The sequence below is a fragment of the Oncorhynchus gorbuscha genome, linkage group LG09 (genome assembly GCF_021184085.1).
Source record: "Oncorhynchus gorbuscha isolate QuinsamMale2020 ecotype Even-year linkage group LG09, OgorEven_v1.0, whole genome shotgun sequence".
NCBI classification, from domain to species: domain Eukaryota; kingdom Metazoa; phylum Chordata; class Actinopteri; order Salmoniformes; family Salmonidae; genus Oncorhynchus; species Oncorhynchus gorbuscha.
Window position 1 is genome coordinate 39238888 of NC_060181.1, and position 16832 is coordinate 39255719.

Genomic DNA, 16832 nt, shown 5'->3' on the forward strand with positions numbered 1-16832 from the left:
TGAGGGATTCCACTGCACAAACTTCACTCAACCCCCTAATTTGGGTAATGACTATAAACATAATTTATAATTTCAAGTAAAACATTTTGCAATGTTTGTTTTGCAAGATTCATTTTGCAAATCAGGTTACCGCTGAACTGTTTTGCAACACTTTTTGATAATCATTTAGCCTAACCCTCAACAATAAGCAACCAGGTGTCTTGTTAGATAATTATTTATGCTGTAAAAGCATTCATGCAACTGTATGAATTGCCGGTTCAGTGGCTTGAATGCAAGCATTGTAAAAACATATCTCATCAACATAAAACAAGATGGTTTAGTGTGTGTTGCATTGTGGGTATTGTAGTACATTGTAGACTTTTGGCACTGGTGTAGTCCATGGTCCAGCTGACCAGTGCCATTGAGATGCCCAGCAGCACCAGAAAGATCCAGTCCTCTCCCAGCTTGGTGACCAGGAACCTCTGTACCCGTGCTACACAGTCTGAGAAAACACCATGACAGACGATAATTCACAATAAAGCTTCAACTACATGTATACTTTGTAACTATACAGGGTTAAAAGGTCATCAATTCTAAAATCAGATTTGATTTTAATACAACAATAACCAGTTTTGATCAATGTTCATGTTCAACTATTGATCACAAGCTAACAATTTTGAAAGTGCAACATTAACTCTGAGTATTGTGGGGCAATAAAGACACTTTTAACTTGAACACTGTTAGAGTCAATTTAATATCTGCGACTTTAATGAGCACTGACTTCTCACCTCTGCACTTTGAGTAGGAGCGACGTTTCTTTATAGACAAAGGGTTGCCTTGCTCTGTAGCCATTTGTGCATGTCCCACCTCGTCTGAGTGATGCCGACCCCTGTGCCTGCTGTGGTGCCCGTGTCCATGTGTGTGACCATGGTGGTGGCCATGGTGGTGCCCGTGGTGATGGTGGCCACGGTGATGCTGTGGATGGTGGCCATGGTGATGGTGATGGTGGTGGTGTTTCTTCCATTGTCTCTCTGTTAGAAGTCGGGTGGCCTCTCTCCGGCCAGACCCACCCGGGTGTTCACGGTATTCCCCATACAGCTGAAAGTGAGAGGAGGAAGAGAGACTACAGAACATGACCCATATGTTCATGAACAAAGGACGACAGTGAAGACCCGCCGAAAATGTAGTTCAGGTAAGGTTAGGATGACAACATTCTATTTTGGGAAAATAAAAAACAACAGTTTAAGATATTTTAATTTGCTCTGAATGTGTATATTTTAAAGAAAATATATATCATGCAGTATATATACTATTATTATTACATACAGTATATTTGCATGTAACAGTTCATATTTCCTACATTGTAGATGTAAGGTTCTGCATTTATTTTCTTAGTCAACCTTGTGTTCTGTTTCTTTGTGTTCTTGAACGTAGCCCTGTCTGTCATTTTTGTTCATTGATTTCACCTGTGTTAGTTACGCACCTGGTCTCATCAGCTCCTTATTTAGTTCAGTTCATTCTGTTTGTGCCTTTGTGAGGTGTTGTTCGTTTGACTCTACTTAGCCTTTTCCTAGCTCGTTTGTGAGAACCAGTTATAGACTTCAGTCAGAGTTTGGATTTACCTGCCTGTTTGACTACCTGTGTATGACCATTGCCAGCCTGTGACCACGATTCCTGCCTTCTGTGAGTGTGAAATAAACACCTGCCGCGCTCTGTGTGTGACTCTAGACCTTTTTCTCCCTGAGTATTCATAACAGTAGACAAGGTAGGGGTGGTATACAGAAACCCTATTTGGTAAAAGACCAAGTCCATATTATGGCAGGAACAGCTCAAATAAGCAAAGAGAAACGTCAGTCCATCATTACTTTAAGATGTGAAGGTCAGTCAATCTGGAGAAGTGTCAAAAACTTTTAGTTTTTTCAAGTGCAGTTGCAAAAACCATCAAGGGCCATGATGAAATTGGCTCTCATGAGGACCGTCACGGGAAAGGAAGACCCAGAGTTACCTCTGCTGCAGAGAATAAGTTCATTAGAGTTACCAGCCTCAGAAATTGCAGCCCAAATAAATGCTTCACAGAGAACAAGTAACAGAGACATCTCAACATCAACTATTCAGAGGAGACTGCGTGAATCAGGCCTTCATGGTCAAATTGCTGCAGAGACACCACTTCTAAAGGACACCTATAAGAAGAGACTTGCTTGGGCCAAGAACCACGAGCAATGGACATTAGACTGGTGAAAATTTGTCCTTTGGTCTGATGAGTCCAAATTTGAGATTTTTGGTTCCAACCGCCGTGTCTTTGTGAGACACAGAGTAGGTGAACAAGTGATCTCTGCATGTGTGGTTCGCACCATGAAGCATGGAGGAGGAGGTGTGATGGTGTGGGGGGTACATTGCTGGTGACACTGTCAGTGATCTATTTAGAATTCAAGGCACACTTAACCAGCATGGCTACCACAGCATTCTGCAGCGATACGTCCTCCCATCTGGTTTGTGCTTAGTGGGAGTATCATTTGTTCTCCATCAGGACAATGACCCAACATACCTCCAGGCTGTGTAAGGGCTATTTGACCAAGAAGGAGGGTGATGAAGTACTGCATCAGATGACTTGGCCTCCGCAATCACCCGACCTCAACCCAATTGGGAGGGTTTTGGATGAGTTGGACCGCAGAGTGAAGGAAAATCAGCCAACAAATGCTCAGAATATGTGGGCACTCCAAGAACCGTTGAGAAAATAATTATTTTGGTTGAGAGAATGTCAAGCATGTGCAAACCTGCATCAAGTCAAACGGTGGCTACTTTGAAGAATCTAAAATCGAAAATATATTTAGATTTGTTTTTTAAACTTTTTTGCTTTCTACATGATTCCATATGTTAATTCATAGTTCTGATGTCTTCACTATTATTCTACAATGTGGAACATAGTAAAAATAAAGAAAAAACATTGAATTAGTAGATGTGTCCAAACTTTTGACTTGGTACTGTATGTTATGAAAATATATAAATATAATGTGAATGGTCATGTATCAAAGAAGAACTTCAAATAAATAAACATATATTGATTGTTTCAGAATGTGGGAGAGTTCAAGTGTCATAATGTACAGTAAGTTCCAAAAGTATTGGGACAGTCACACATTTTTTGTTGTTTTGGCTCTGTAGCCACAAATTTCATACCCCCCCCCCAAGACATTATAACCTCAACACCATTACAATAGCAGGGGAGGTTAGCATTATTTTTTTTGGGGGGGGGGTATGATATTTATGCCTCTGTGATGTTTTCACTCATCATTCTTCACGATTCATTCAAGATTATCCGTAATCATGGTAACATCCATGTCTACTGTATTACTGATTGTATGTTTGTTTATTCAACAACTCTGTGTTGTTGTTTGTGTTTCGAACTGCTTTGCTTTATCTTGGCCTGGTCGCAGTTGCAAATGAGAACTTGTTCTCAACTAGCCTACCTGGTTAAATAAAGGTGAAATGAAAAAATAAATAAAAAATACACAATAAAGAAGTGTTAAGAAACATATTCTATTCTTATTTACAGTACAATTGACTCCAAAATGATACAATAAATGATTTACCATTCATTTCTATTGGGCACAAAGTAATGGTAGCATCCACGTTAATCCAAAGTGCTGGAGTACAGAGCCAAAACAAATCAAACATTGTCACTGTCCCAATACTTTTGGAGCTCACCGCATCCTGGCGGACGGGTCATACAGAAAGACAAAACTCCTCGACATGTTGACTTTAAATCTCGTAGAGAGGAAGCGTGGGTCTACATTTGGATGAATTCCCTCTGGACCACATCCAGACATCTGGCAAAGAGATAACTCCACCTCGCAACTCTCTCACACACAGAAACATGGACATACTTTCATAAACACATACATGACACACTAAAATAATGTCCTATTGTCTAATACATCTAATACTACATTACTTTTAATGTATTAGTATTCATGCTTTTATCATAGTGTAATTACAGTGCATGGAATGTATCTTTTTGAGGGATAGCTATTACATTCGTTTCTGACGGGGGGTGGGGGGAGCAGGTGGCTGGTCAGCTACTACACCAACCAAAGATCAAGCCAAGATTCAAGGTATTTGATCCTGTATCAGACAAGACCAGCAGTGGGTTGTGGGTAAGTATTTCACCCACTTTGTAATCACGACAGACACCTTTCACAATCAAACTGGAGAGGTGGGAAATATAACATTCCAATTCTAAACGGAAGACGACATATTCTAATTCACTTGCATAAACAGTCAATCAAGTCTACTAATTACTATGATAAAAAAACTATCAAACAGCAGAACATCTTGTAAGGAACATGTCAACGCCAATATTTTCCAAACTAACAGTTCAATGGTCTTCAAACCTACACTGTTATTGTTTCATTTGCATGATATTGTTTTAGTGGCTCAATTTATTTATTTATACTTTTATTTCACCTTTATTTTACCAGGTAGGCCAGTTGAGAGCAAGTTCTCATTTACAACTGCGACTCATTTACAACTGCGACCTGGCCAAGATAAAGCAAAGCAGTTTGACACAAACAACAACACATGGAATAAACAAACGTACAGTTAATAACACAATAGAAAAACATCTATATACTGTGTGTGCAAATGAGGTAAGATCAGGGAGGTAAGGCAATAAATAGGCGTTAGTGGCGAAGTGATTACAATTTAGCAATTAAACACTGGAGTGATAGATGTGCAGAAGATGAATGTGCAAGTAGAGATACTGAGGTGCAAAGGAGCAAAAATAAATAAATAATAATAACAATATGGGGATGAGGTAGTTGGATGGGCTATTTACAGATGGGTTATGTACAGGTGCAAGGATCTGTGAGCTGCTCTGACAGCTGATGCTTAAAGTTAGCGAGGGAGATATGAGTCTCCAGCTTCAGTGATTTTTGCAATTCGTTCCAGTCATTGGCAACAGAGAACTGGAAGGAAAGGCGGCCAAAGGAGGAATAGGCTTTGGGGGTGACCAGTAGAATATACCTGCTGGAGCGCGTGCCACGGGTGGGTGCTGCTATGATGACCAGTGAGCTGAGATAAGGCGGGGCTTTACCTAGCAAAGAATTATAGATGATCTGGAGCCAGTGGGTTTGGTGAAGAATATGAGGCGAGGGCCAGTCAACGAGAGCATATAGGTCGCAGTGGTGGGTAGTATATGGGGCTTTGGTGACAAAACGGATGGCAATGTGATAGACTGCATCCAATTTGCTGAGTAGAGTGTTGGAGGCTATTATGTAAATAACATCGCCAAAGTCAAGGATTGGTAGGATAGTCAATTTTACGAGGGTATGTTTGGCAGCATGAGTGAAGGAAGCTTTGTTGCGAAATAAGAAGCCGATTCTAGATTTAATTTTGGATTGGAGATGCCTAATGTGAGTCTGGACGGAGATGTTACAGTCTAACCAGACACCTAGGTATTTGTAATTATCCACATATTCTAAGTCAGAACCGTCCAGAGTATTGATGCTGGACGGGCGGGCAGGTGCGGGCAGCGATCGGTTGAAGAGCGTGCATTTAGTTTTACTTGTATGTAAGAGCAGTTGGAGGCCATGGAAGGAGGGTTGTATGGCATTGAAGCTCGTCTGGAGGTTAGTTAACACAGTGTCCAAAGTAGGGCCGGAAGTATACAGAATGGTGTCATCTACGTAGAGGTGGATGAGAGAATCACCAGTAGCAAGAGCGACATCATTGATGTATACAGAGAAAAGAGACGGCCCGAGAATTGAACCCTGTGGCACCCCCATAGAGACTGCCAAAGGAAAACAGGCTCTCCGATTTGACACACTGAACTCTGTCTGAGAAGTAGTTGGTGAACCAGGCGAGGCAGTCATTTGAGAAACCAAGGCTGTTGAGTCTGTCGATAAGAATGTGGTGATTGAAAGGCGAAAGCCTTGGCCAGGTCGATGAATACGGCTGGACAGTATTGTCTTTTATCGATAGCGGTTATGATATCGTTTAGGACCTTGAGCGTGGCTGAGGTGCACCCATGACCAGCTCTGAAACCAGATTGCATAGCGGAGAAGGTACGGTGGGATTCGAAATGGTCAGTGATCTGTTTGTTAACTAGGCTTTCGAAGGCCTTAGAACGGCAGGGTAGGATAGATATATGTCTGTAACAGTTTGGGTCTAGAGCGTCTCCTCCTTTGAAGAGGGGGATGACCATGTTAGTTTTCCAATCTTTGGGGATCTCAGACGATATGAAATAGAGGTTGAACAGGCTAGTAATGGGGGTTGCAATAATTGCAATACATAACCCTCATCCTCAATTTAAACAGATGAACCTTTATCTATGTACATACCGATGGAATTACATAATGACGTATCAGACCTGAATAATGTCATAATCAGTGGTGTAAAGTACCTAAGTAAAAATACTTTAAAGTACTACTTAAGTAGTTTCTTGGGGTATATGTACTTTACTTTACTATTTATATTTTTGACAACTTTTACTTCACTACATTCCTAAAGAAACATTAATACTTTTTACTCCACGACCAAAAGCATTATTTACATTCTGAATGCTTACCAGAACAGGAAAATTGTGAAATTCACACACTTATTGTAACAATGTGCACTGAGAGTCGGGAAGCAACTTCAGGGAGTGAGTGTTTTAATAAATAAACACAACATAATACAAAATAAGAGACATGAACAACGAACAGACATGACACAGGAACAGAAGCAATAACGCCTGGGGAAGGAACCAAAGGGACTGACATATATAGGGAAGGTCATCCGGGAGGTGAAGGAGTCCAGGTGAGTCTGATGACGCGCAGGTGCGCCATAACGAGCAGCCTGGTGACCTAGAGGTCGGAGAGGGAGCACACTATCAAGAGAACACGTGGTCATCCCTACTGCCTCTGGTCTGGCGGACTCACTGAACACAGATGGATCTTTTGTAAATAACGTCTGAGTGTTGGAGTGTGCCCTGCCTATCCACGCATTTTAAAAAGAACACGGAGCCATCTGCTTTGCTTAATATAAGGAATTTGAAATGATTTATTATTTTACTTCTACTTTTGTTACTTAAGTATATTTTAGCAATTACATTTACTTTTGATACATAAGTATATTTAAAACCAAATACTTTTAGACTTTTACGCAAGTAGTATTTTACTGGGTGACTTTCACTTTTACTTGAGTAACTTTCTATTAAGGTATCTATACTTTTACTCAAGTATGACAATTGGTTACTTTTTCCACCACTGGTCATAATACAGTTCAGTTAATGTGAGGTTCCATGTAAAACACAAATAATCGAATGATTCATGTTTGCTTATTACCGAGACACTATGTGCAGCCTCCATTGTTGTAGTCTACATTTATGTCCTTTAAAGAAATTGTTATACACAACATTGCCAAAAGTAGGTGGACACCTGCTCATCAAACATCTCATTCCAAAATCATGGTCATTAATATGGAGTTGGTCCCCCCTTTGCTCCACTCTTCTGGGAAGGCTTTCCACTAGACATTGGAACATTGCTGCAGGGACTTGCTTCCATTCAGCCACAAGAGCATTATTGAGGTCTGGAACTGATGTTGGGTGATTAGGCCTGGCTCGCACTCGGCGTTCCAATTAATCCCAAAGGTGTTCGATAGGGTTGAGGTCAGGGCTCTGTGCAGGCCAGTCTAGTTCATCCACACCGATCTTGACAAATCATTTCTGTATGGACCTCACTTTGTGCACGGGGGCATTGTCATACTGAAACAGTAAAGGGCCTTCTCCAAACTGTTGCCACAAAGTTGAAAGCACAGAATCGTCTAGAATGTCATTGTAAGCTGTAGCGTTAATATTTCCTTTCACTGGAACTAAGGGGCCTAGCCCGAACCATGAAAAACAGCCCCAGACCATTATTGCTCATCCACCAAACTTTACAGTTGGCAGTATGCATTCGGGCAGGTAGCGTTCTCCTGGCATCCACCAATCCCAGATTAGTTTGTCAGATTGTCAGATGGTGAAGCCTGATTCATCACTCCAGAGAATGTGTTTCCACTGCCCCAATGGCGGCGAGCTTTACACCACTCCAGCCGACCCTTGGCATTGCGTATGGTGATCTTAAGCTTGTGCGAAGATCCCGATGAACAGTTCTTGTGCTGACGTTGCTTCCAGAGGCAGTTAGGAAATCGGTAGTGAGTGTTGCAACGGAGAAAAGAGGATTTTTACGCGCTACAGCACTTGTTCGTCCCGTTCTGTCAGCTTGTGCGGCTTCCGCTTCGCTGCTGAGCCGTTGTTGCTCCTAGACCTTTCCACTTCACAACAACAGCACGTACAGTTGAACTGACTTGTTGGAAAGGTGGCATCCTATGACGGTGCCACGCTGAAAGTCACTTAACTTCGTCAGTACGGGCCATTCTACTGACAATGTTTGTCTATGGAGATTGCATGGCTGTGTGAAACAAAATATTTTGTGGGAAACCAACAATCTGTTGTGTGGAGTCTGAAAAGCATCTAATGTATACTATGAGCGCTCAGATACGAACAGCATCTGCATAGTGCAGTTGATCGCTGGTCAACATTGCAACAAGTAGTCACAAGTGGGGCCTAGCGTTGACGCTTTGGGCTGGCCTTTCAATAGCCTTTCAACACCTCTTAATTTAGTGTACACGTACAGGTCTGTCTCTGTGGGTCCTAGAAAGAGTGCTGTACGTCAGTCATGGTCATACACACAGAAATGTATAGCACATAAATCCCCAACGTAACATGAGACGAAACTGAGCTGCACACTCGACATGACTTCCATTGGACCAGACCTATCACCTGTCAGGCTTACCATGGGATGCCGTAGCAAAGCATCAGACTGTATTATACCTGTATCGGGTAACTGTCCAACAAACCTCTTACTATAACGATATGTTGGGGAAGTTGTATCATTTCAAAAATAGGCACTAAGGGGTTATAATTAGGAATTAAACCAGACAGAATATATGGGGATGTCTTTAAAAGAAGATATACTATTGTATACATTGGTATTAATACTATAGTATTCACTGTAGTGTTTTTGCTGACTCTACTGTAGTATTCACTGTAGTATACTGTATTATTTATAGTTAACTATAGTATAAATGCTGTAGTGAAAGAAAACTGTAGTATATACTATAGTAATTAATGTAGTGTTTTTGCGGATTGTAGTACACTGTAGTATTTACTGTAGTGTTTTTGTGGACATCACTGTAGTATTTACTATGTTTTATTGTCTTTGACATAGAAGTGGAGACTTTCTCCTTGAGGAAACCTACTGGAGAAATACAACAAGAGTCCATTTTCCATAACCTGTAGGTAGGTAGGACTGGGGACTGAACTGATAGTTCAGAGCTTCTACTCTTTTCTATAACCTGTAGGGAACACAATAGTATGGTCTATACTTGGCATGTAGGTTTCTCATTTATGGGTGGCACAAACTGCGATATGGGGGAGGGGAATGGACAGAGTATTTACAATTTAAATACTGTAGTATTTACTATAGTTAAACAAGTGTGGTATTTTTGCAGAAATAGTATTTACAGTGTTGTTGCGGATAATAATGTAGTATTTACTATAGTATTCTACAGTTTTCTACAACATCCATAGTAAGCATTACCCGACCAAAGGATATTACAGTGTGTAATGTAGTATTATACAGTATACTACAAAGTGCTACAGTAAGCACTACACAATCGAGGGATACTACAGTGTGTACTATAGCATTCTACAGTTTACTACATAATTCTATAAGTAAGTACTGTAAACGGTAAACAGTAGTATTTTTCATGTGGGAACTTTCCCAGCTGCCGTCTGCGGAATCTGTGGACAGGATTTAGTAACAATGAATCTTTTATAACAGTGTGTTGTTGGATTTGAATGACTGTATTCAACACAGGTATCAGTAGCAGACGTACGGCTATTATGTGTACACAAAATCCATTTGGCTGTAGTCATGGATTTACTGGGAAATACTAGACTCCAGAAAAGGAGTCAGAAATACTTTCAGTCCCCTGAAGTGCAGCAGTAAAGCCTTGGTTATGCCACTTGTTATACTATACCAAGGAAGAAGAAACCGCTCTCAGCCGACTCACCCCTGGAAAATAGTGCAAGGTGGGGTTAGCCGTAACCCCACCTGCAATTGAGTGACGATCCTCTACACACCAAAAGATACTCAAAAGATAATCATGTTTTTAATAATGACAAAATATCATGTCTAATCATGTTTTATAGAAACATTTGGTTTCATTCTAAATGATTCCATACTGTAAGTTTGATTTAACTTGTTTGGGGAACTTAAAGAAATTCTCCCTCTACAGATTCCCTTATTAGCAAGAGGTCTACCTCAAGACTTAATCCTCACTTCATTTTTATTTGCCCTATTTTTTTATCAGGGTCCTTGTGTTTCCTAGTGGTTTCTGTACAAACTCTTTCACCTTCAGAATACATTGTGGTAACATAACATCTTGGCAAACTCCTGTGACAGGAAGGCAAATCTCTTTGATGCTCACTCCTCCAACAAAGGCCATGGGCGAGTTGGAATCTTAAAGAGTTCACCAATATTTATGTCTAGTAACACACAGATGTTTTCACAAACATTTACTAGGCATTTACTTAACTAGCATCTAACTGGATCTAACTTAGGACAGTCAACTAACTAGTCCATGACTGTAATGCATCACTATCATATGGCTATTGGCTATTCTACACACCATAATATACTACAACTACTAATATACTACACAGTAGGTCACAGTAGGTCACAGTAGGTCATATGCTAAAGGTTTTGTGACCATTGTAATATTAACGTCCCCATCAGTTTGCTTGTCGATACATTCAGATCAGTCTTGTAAAGTGCCTGTATGAACACCTTATCAATAAGCTGGTCAATTTAAAAGTTTTCAAATGAGAAATGACACCTGTGTGACTGATACACGTGTTTTATCCCATACCATCACGCCGCTGCTCTCTCACAACTCCCATCAGTCTATTTCAGTCATCCTCTGCCTTTCCCTACCTCTGTCAGTACATGTAATCCCCCTCTTTCTCCATGTTTCTCCTCCCCTCTGAGCCCCTCGCTCTCTTCTGCATCTACACCTCATGCTCCTCGAACACGTTCCCTCTCTCCCCCCTTTCTCACCGGGTGTAACTCTACTCTGGGAGTTATATTTAGCACCGGTGTGACCCAACGTTCACCGCTACACACTTCTCCACACCTCTCACTCTCGCTATCTCTCGCCCTCTGGGTGTATCTCCCAATCTCTCACTATCTGTCTGCTTGTCTGTCGTCCCGCTGACCCTCAAGGATTTCTGTAAGGGAGAGGTAGGTGTGAATGGACCACGGCATTTGGGCATGTTCGTAAAGCGGAAAGCAAGCACGTTCATCATAAAGTATACAGGGAGACGTCAAATCACTCCGTGTGGATTTGATCAACACTGCAAAAGAGATTTCATCTCAATGATAATCAATCATAACGGCTCTTTTTTGTAGTTTTCACAATGAAGGCACATACCTGGACACACCCGTGAGATAGTTAGGGTGGATTCAAATCAGAGCAAACAACATGAGAATAGATTATGATTCATGAGCTCTGCCTTATGACAGTTACAGATTCTATCCGTGGGTTTTTTTTTTAGTAACAGCTTGACAATGTAATGTGAAGAATTACATTTATTACACCAGCAAGCTGTTACTGGTAACTCGGATGGATAAAATACATAACGGTCATATTATGAATGTCACGGATCCCTCCGGAACTTTTACACACACCTGTCCCCTGTTCCCACTGATTAGTAAGTGTGCCCTTTGGTTTCCATTGGGCTGTCCATTAGTGTTCCAAAGTCCGTGGGTGCGTGTGAGCACCTGTGGTGTGTTTTGGGTTTTTGTGCCCTTGTGGATTGCGCAGATGATTTTGGGTCTCGTCCCGTGTGTTAATCATTGTGCGCTTGTGTTATTATTAGAGGTACTCCTCGCTCTTTTGTTCGGGTCTCAACCCTGTGTGTTGTAGATGTGTTTGTTTGGTCTTCGTCCCCGTGCCTTTACACGGCACACCATCATTTGGGTACAATTTTTTTAAACGATTACGCATTCCTGCACCTGTCTCCCGATCCTTCATACCAACGTGACAGAATGATTGACCATAGAGGGAGACAGCGGGAATGGCCCGTCTGGTGACGCTGCGACTTGACCGTCCGGCGACCTCCGCAACTTCATCAGCCACAACTGGCCCGTCCGACCCGCCACAACCGGTCCTACCGTCACAGATCCCTCTGGAACTTTCATTGTGCACACCTGGCTCCTATTCCCACTGATTGTATTTGTATATATGTGCCCTTTGTTCACCATGGTGCTGTCCATTATTGTTACCATTTCCGTTGGTGCGTGTGAGTACCTGTGGTGTGTTTTGGGCTTTTGTGCCCTTGTGGATTGCGCAGATGATTACGGTTTTCGTCCCATGTGTTAATTATTGTGCGCTTGTGTTATTTATTCGAGGTACTCCTCTTTTGTTTTGGTCTCAACCCTGTGTTTTGTATATGTGTTTGTTTGGTCTTTGTCCCCGTGCCTTTTTGTACAATAAAAAATCATATTATGCATTCCTGCGTCTGTCTCCCAATAAATTATACCAACGTGACAATGAATCATCACTGTTAGCGGTTGCAGGGCCTACGCCTGCACGTCGGGCCTGACAACACCCTTTACTGTATTCACATTATAACATGTCCTCAAGTGGCACCAGCAGGGACACCAAAATATAAGAAGTTATTGCAGTAATAATAGTAGTAGTAGTAACAAATAGGAATCTATCTACTGTCTGTCTGTCTGTCTGTCTGTCTGTCTGTCTGTCTGTCTGTCTGTCTGTCTGTCTGTCTGTCTGTCTGTCTGTCTGTCTGTCTGTCTGTCTGTCTGTCTGTCTGTCTGTCTGTCTGTCTGTCTGTCTGTCTGTCTGTCTGTCTGTCTGTCTGTCTGTCTGTCTGTCTGTCTGTCTGTCTGTCTGTCTGTCTGTCTGTCTGTCTGTCTGTCTGTCTGTCTGTCTGTCTGTCTGTCTGCAGGTCTATTCATCTGCTGTTCGGATCGAACTATAGACGCGTGACATCTATAGCAATGGGCCACATGGCGGGAATGTAAAGTCAAAGTCTTCCAGAGTATTAACCACATACATTCTCTGCATGTCTGTCAACAACTCTCCACATAACTCTCTATTGTGCCTGGCAATGGCATCTTGTTGAAATGAAATGGGAGGCCCCCAGGTGATATCTTTTCTTGATCCTCCCCAGCACAACGACAAGGAGAACAGAAACAAACTCCCGCTCCAAAAAAGTGACACTTCTCAATATAGCCCGGCTCCCCGGGTGACAGTGTAAACATACGGTTATCACAGTCCACATGGCCTGCACAAACACACACACATGTGCACACACACACGCGCACACGCACGCACGCACGCATGCACGCACTCGCACACACACGCACACACACACACACACACACACACACACACACACACACACACACACACACACACACACACACACACACACACACACACACACACACACACACACACACACACACACACACACACACACACACACACACACACACACACACACACACACACACACACACAGGACATACAGTACATGCACACACACACGCAGATACGCAGGTGTAGACACACACACACACCCATCACCATGTGGACACACAGTCTAACAGCCTATGGCCTTAGCCAAAGCCCCACGGTATACTGTTTCCCTGTTAAATACAATACGCCACACCAATTGACATCCTGCGTGTTTCTTAAGAATCCAAAAGACATTCTGAACGTCCAATGGTTTATGTCCCTCTGGATGTTTTGGAACAATCTGTTCCCCGGGGTCTTAGACTACGTGACGCGCGGAGATTACAAGCATATTCCACGTGCACAATTGGGTTTACCCCTTCCCACACCACACCACACTGCTTTAAACCTAGATTTATCACCATGGAGGAAATCACACTTTTCATGCAAACACATTTCTCCCAGGTCTATCTGAGAGCATGGAGAGGCACTTACCACCATACAAAACCAAGGAGGTAGTTGAACAAACAAACATCTATCTCCTCTTAAAAATGCATTATGTTTGTGGGTAAGCAACGGAAGGACCGAAAGGTGGAGAGGCTAATGAACAGGTGGCGAGAAAGGCAGAGAGAGAAAGAGCAAGACGGTGAGAGAGAGTTGAGACGGAGACTGAAGGTGTGTGGTCCTCAGACACACAAGACACCTGTTGCCATGAGCCTGTTGCCACAGTAACAGGCCTGCTAAGAGGTCTCTGTGACCACCGTGACAATACTGTGTCCCTCCCCATGCTCCCTATGCAAGAGCAGGGACGACCCGATATGTCATGCAAGAGATTGCGCAAGATTCATTTCCGAGTTAGAGATGAAGCGGCAGAGATAGGTAGCGTTACACAGTGGTACGCTGAGAGCGAATGGAATGAGATCAGAGGAGAAGTTACTGACAGAGTTACGGAGGGATAGGAAGTGAGAGGAGAGAGACAGAGAGAGAGAGGAAGAGAGCGTGGGAGAAAGAGAACTGACCAGGGTCTGTTGGTATCTCAGAGCCTTCCTTTCCGACGCATCTGCGGCCATTGACACACTGTCACTGACCCAAAAATAAACCAGCTGTCGGTCTCAGCATTTCCAGCTCTGCGTTCGCGCCGGAGAGTACGCGCAGACACACATGCACACTGGAAACACACACAGAGAGATAGATACTCTCCCACACACACACACACACACACATTCTGACACAGTGTAAACGAGCCCTTGCAGTAGATCCCCCCCCCTTCTTCCCTCCACCACTCGGATTGCCCACCCCTGTCCTGGTGAGCAGTGCGTGTCAATGAGCAGACGCCCCATGCCTCACTAACCCATCTCTCCCTCTATCTCTCCCTCTATCAGATAGGCAGCACAGACTGTAGCAGTGTCTAATGGCGTACCCATCCTGTTGCCTGGGGAGACCCCCTAAGACTTTGAGAACCTGTTAATTTGAATAGAGGTACAGCAGGGAAGGTGGGGAGACAGAAGGGGAGGGGGTGGAGACAGGGAATGAGAGAGCGAGAGAGATAGTTCATTGGGCATGACCTGCTGTGAGGGATGTTCCTCGTTGGAGTTGGCACTGCACTTTGCTGAGGGTATGGCTATGGCACAGGATGTTCTTTTGGCTTGTTGGGTTTGGAGATGTCAGGATATAGCAAGGTTCAGGGTCTAGCAACTGCGACTGTCTGATACAGCAACTATGAGAGTCGAGAAAACAGATGTTGATATGCAATGCCCGTCAAAAAGAAAAAACATTTGGAACTCAGAAAAATATCCAAGGAGTTCAAGATACTACAGAACTTCATTAAAGATAAATTAATTAAAATGCACAGAAAGGAGACAATTACGTAATATGGTAGATGTACGGAAAGTATAGAGGTTTTCAGATCACAAGATGTTTTCAGAGCCCTTTAAAGCAGACTCTTTAGCGCTGATGTTTTGGGTGTTTAAAGTAAGTGTTAACTGAATATCTCCCTATGATGTCATACTCCTGAGGAGAATGAGCTCACCAATCAGTGGTCTACAGGAGGATGAGTTGGCCAAACAGTGGTCTACAGGAGGATGAGTTGACCAATCAGTGGTCTACAGGAGGATGAGTTGGCCAAACAGTGGTCTACTTGCGTGAATATTTTTAATTACCATCTTACGCCCACACAATTCTGTTGTTGGGGTATGCCCACACAATTCTGTTGTTGGGGTACGCCCACACAATTCTGTTGTTGGTGTAAGCCCACACAATTCTGTTGTTGGGGTACGCCCACACAATTCTGTTGTTGGGGTACGCCCACACAATTCTGTTGTTGGGGTACGCCCACACAATTCTGTTGTTGGGGTACGCCCACACAATTCTGTTGTTGGGGTACGCCCACACAATTCTGTTGTTGGGGTACGCCCACACAATTCTGTTGTTGGGGTACGCCCACACAATTCTGTTGTTGGGGTACGCCCACACAATTCTGTTGTTGGGGTACGCCCACACAATTCTGTTGTTGGGGTACGCCCACACAATTCTGTTGTTGGGGTACGCCCACACAATTCTGTTGTTGGGGTACGCCCACACAATCTGTTGTTGGGGTACGCCCACACAATTCTGTTGTTGGGGTACGCCCACAATTCTGTTGTTGGGGTACGCCCACACAATTCTGTTGTTGGGGTACGCCCACACAATTCTGTTGTTGGGGTACGCCCACACAATTCTGTTGTTGGGGTACGCCCACACAATTCTGTTGTTGGGGTACGCCCACACAATTCTGTTGTTGGGGTACGCCCACACAATTACAATACAGAAAAGCTGTTTTTTAACATACTTAATAACCAGTTTTTGGAAGGAAAACTATTTCACTCATATTGTAAGTCATATTTCGTAGAAATCTGGAAACACTGGACGGTTACTTTAACAGTTAACAGATGGACAAAAAGAAGTTCCCATGAATGTTTGTCTGATGGTGTTGGAAAACTGTTGAGTATTCATTTTTAAAAACAAAGGAAACCCCAACATGACATTGCAATGCCACACAACCTGTCTACCCGTGGAGGCTGCTGAGGGGAGGACGGCTCATTATAATGGCTGGAATGGAGTCAATGGAATGGTAGCAACCACATGGAAACCATATTTGATACCATTCCATTGACTCCATTCCAGCCATTATAATGAGCCGTCCTCCCCTCAGCAGCCTCCACTGCTGTATACAGTACCAAACAACTGCAAGGCGGGGAATAATTCCATTGCCCCTCATTCATGAGCCAGAGTAACAGTGCACCAGAAGACTGATACTA

At 43.0% G+C, this 16832-nt stretch overlaps 1 protein-coding gene across 1 annotated transcript in view; it reads right to left on the reverse strand.

The window, feature by feature from the left end:
- The window catches only part of LOC124043572 (chloride channel protein 1-like), a 35939-nt gene extending 21261 nt beyond the window's left edge, over positions 1-14678 (reverse strand). The window contains exons 1-3 of the mRNA XM_046362286.1: positions 14556-14678; positions 768-1077; positions 350-481 (exon numbers count right to left, since the gene is read on the reverse strand). Coding sequence (XP_046218242.1) covers positions 350-481; positions 768-1077; positions 14556-14606 — 493 coding nt within the window. The 5' untranslated portion in view covers positions 14607-14678. The remainder of the gene's footprint in view (positions 1-349; positions 482-767; positions 1078-14555) is intronic.
- Between the last annotated feature and the right edge of the window lie 2154 nt (positions 14679-16832).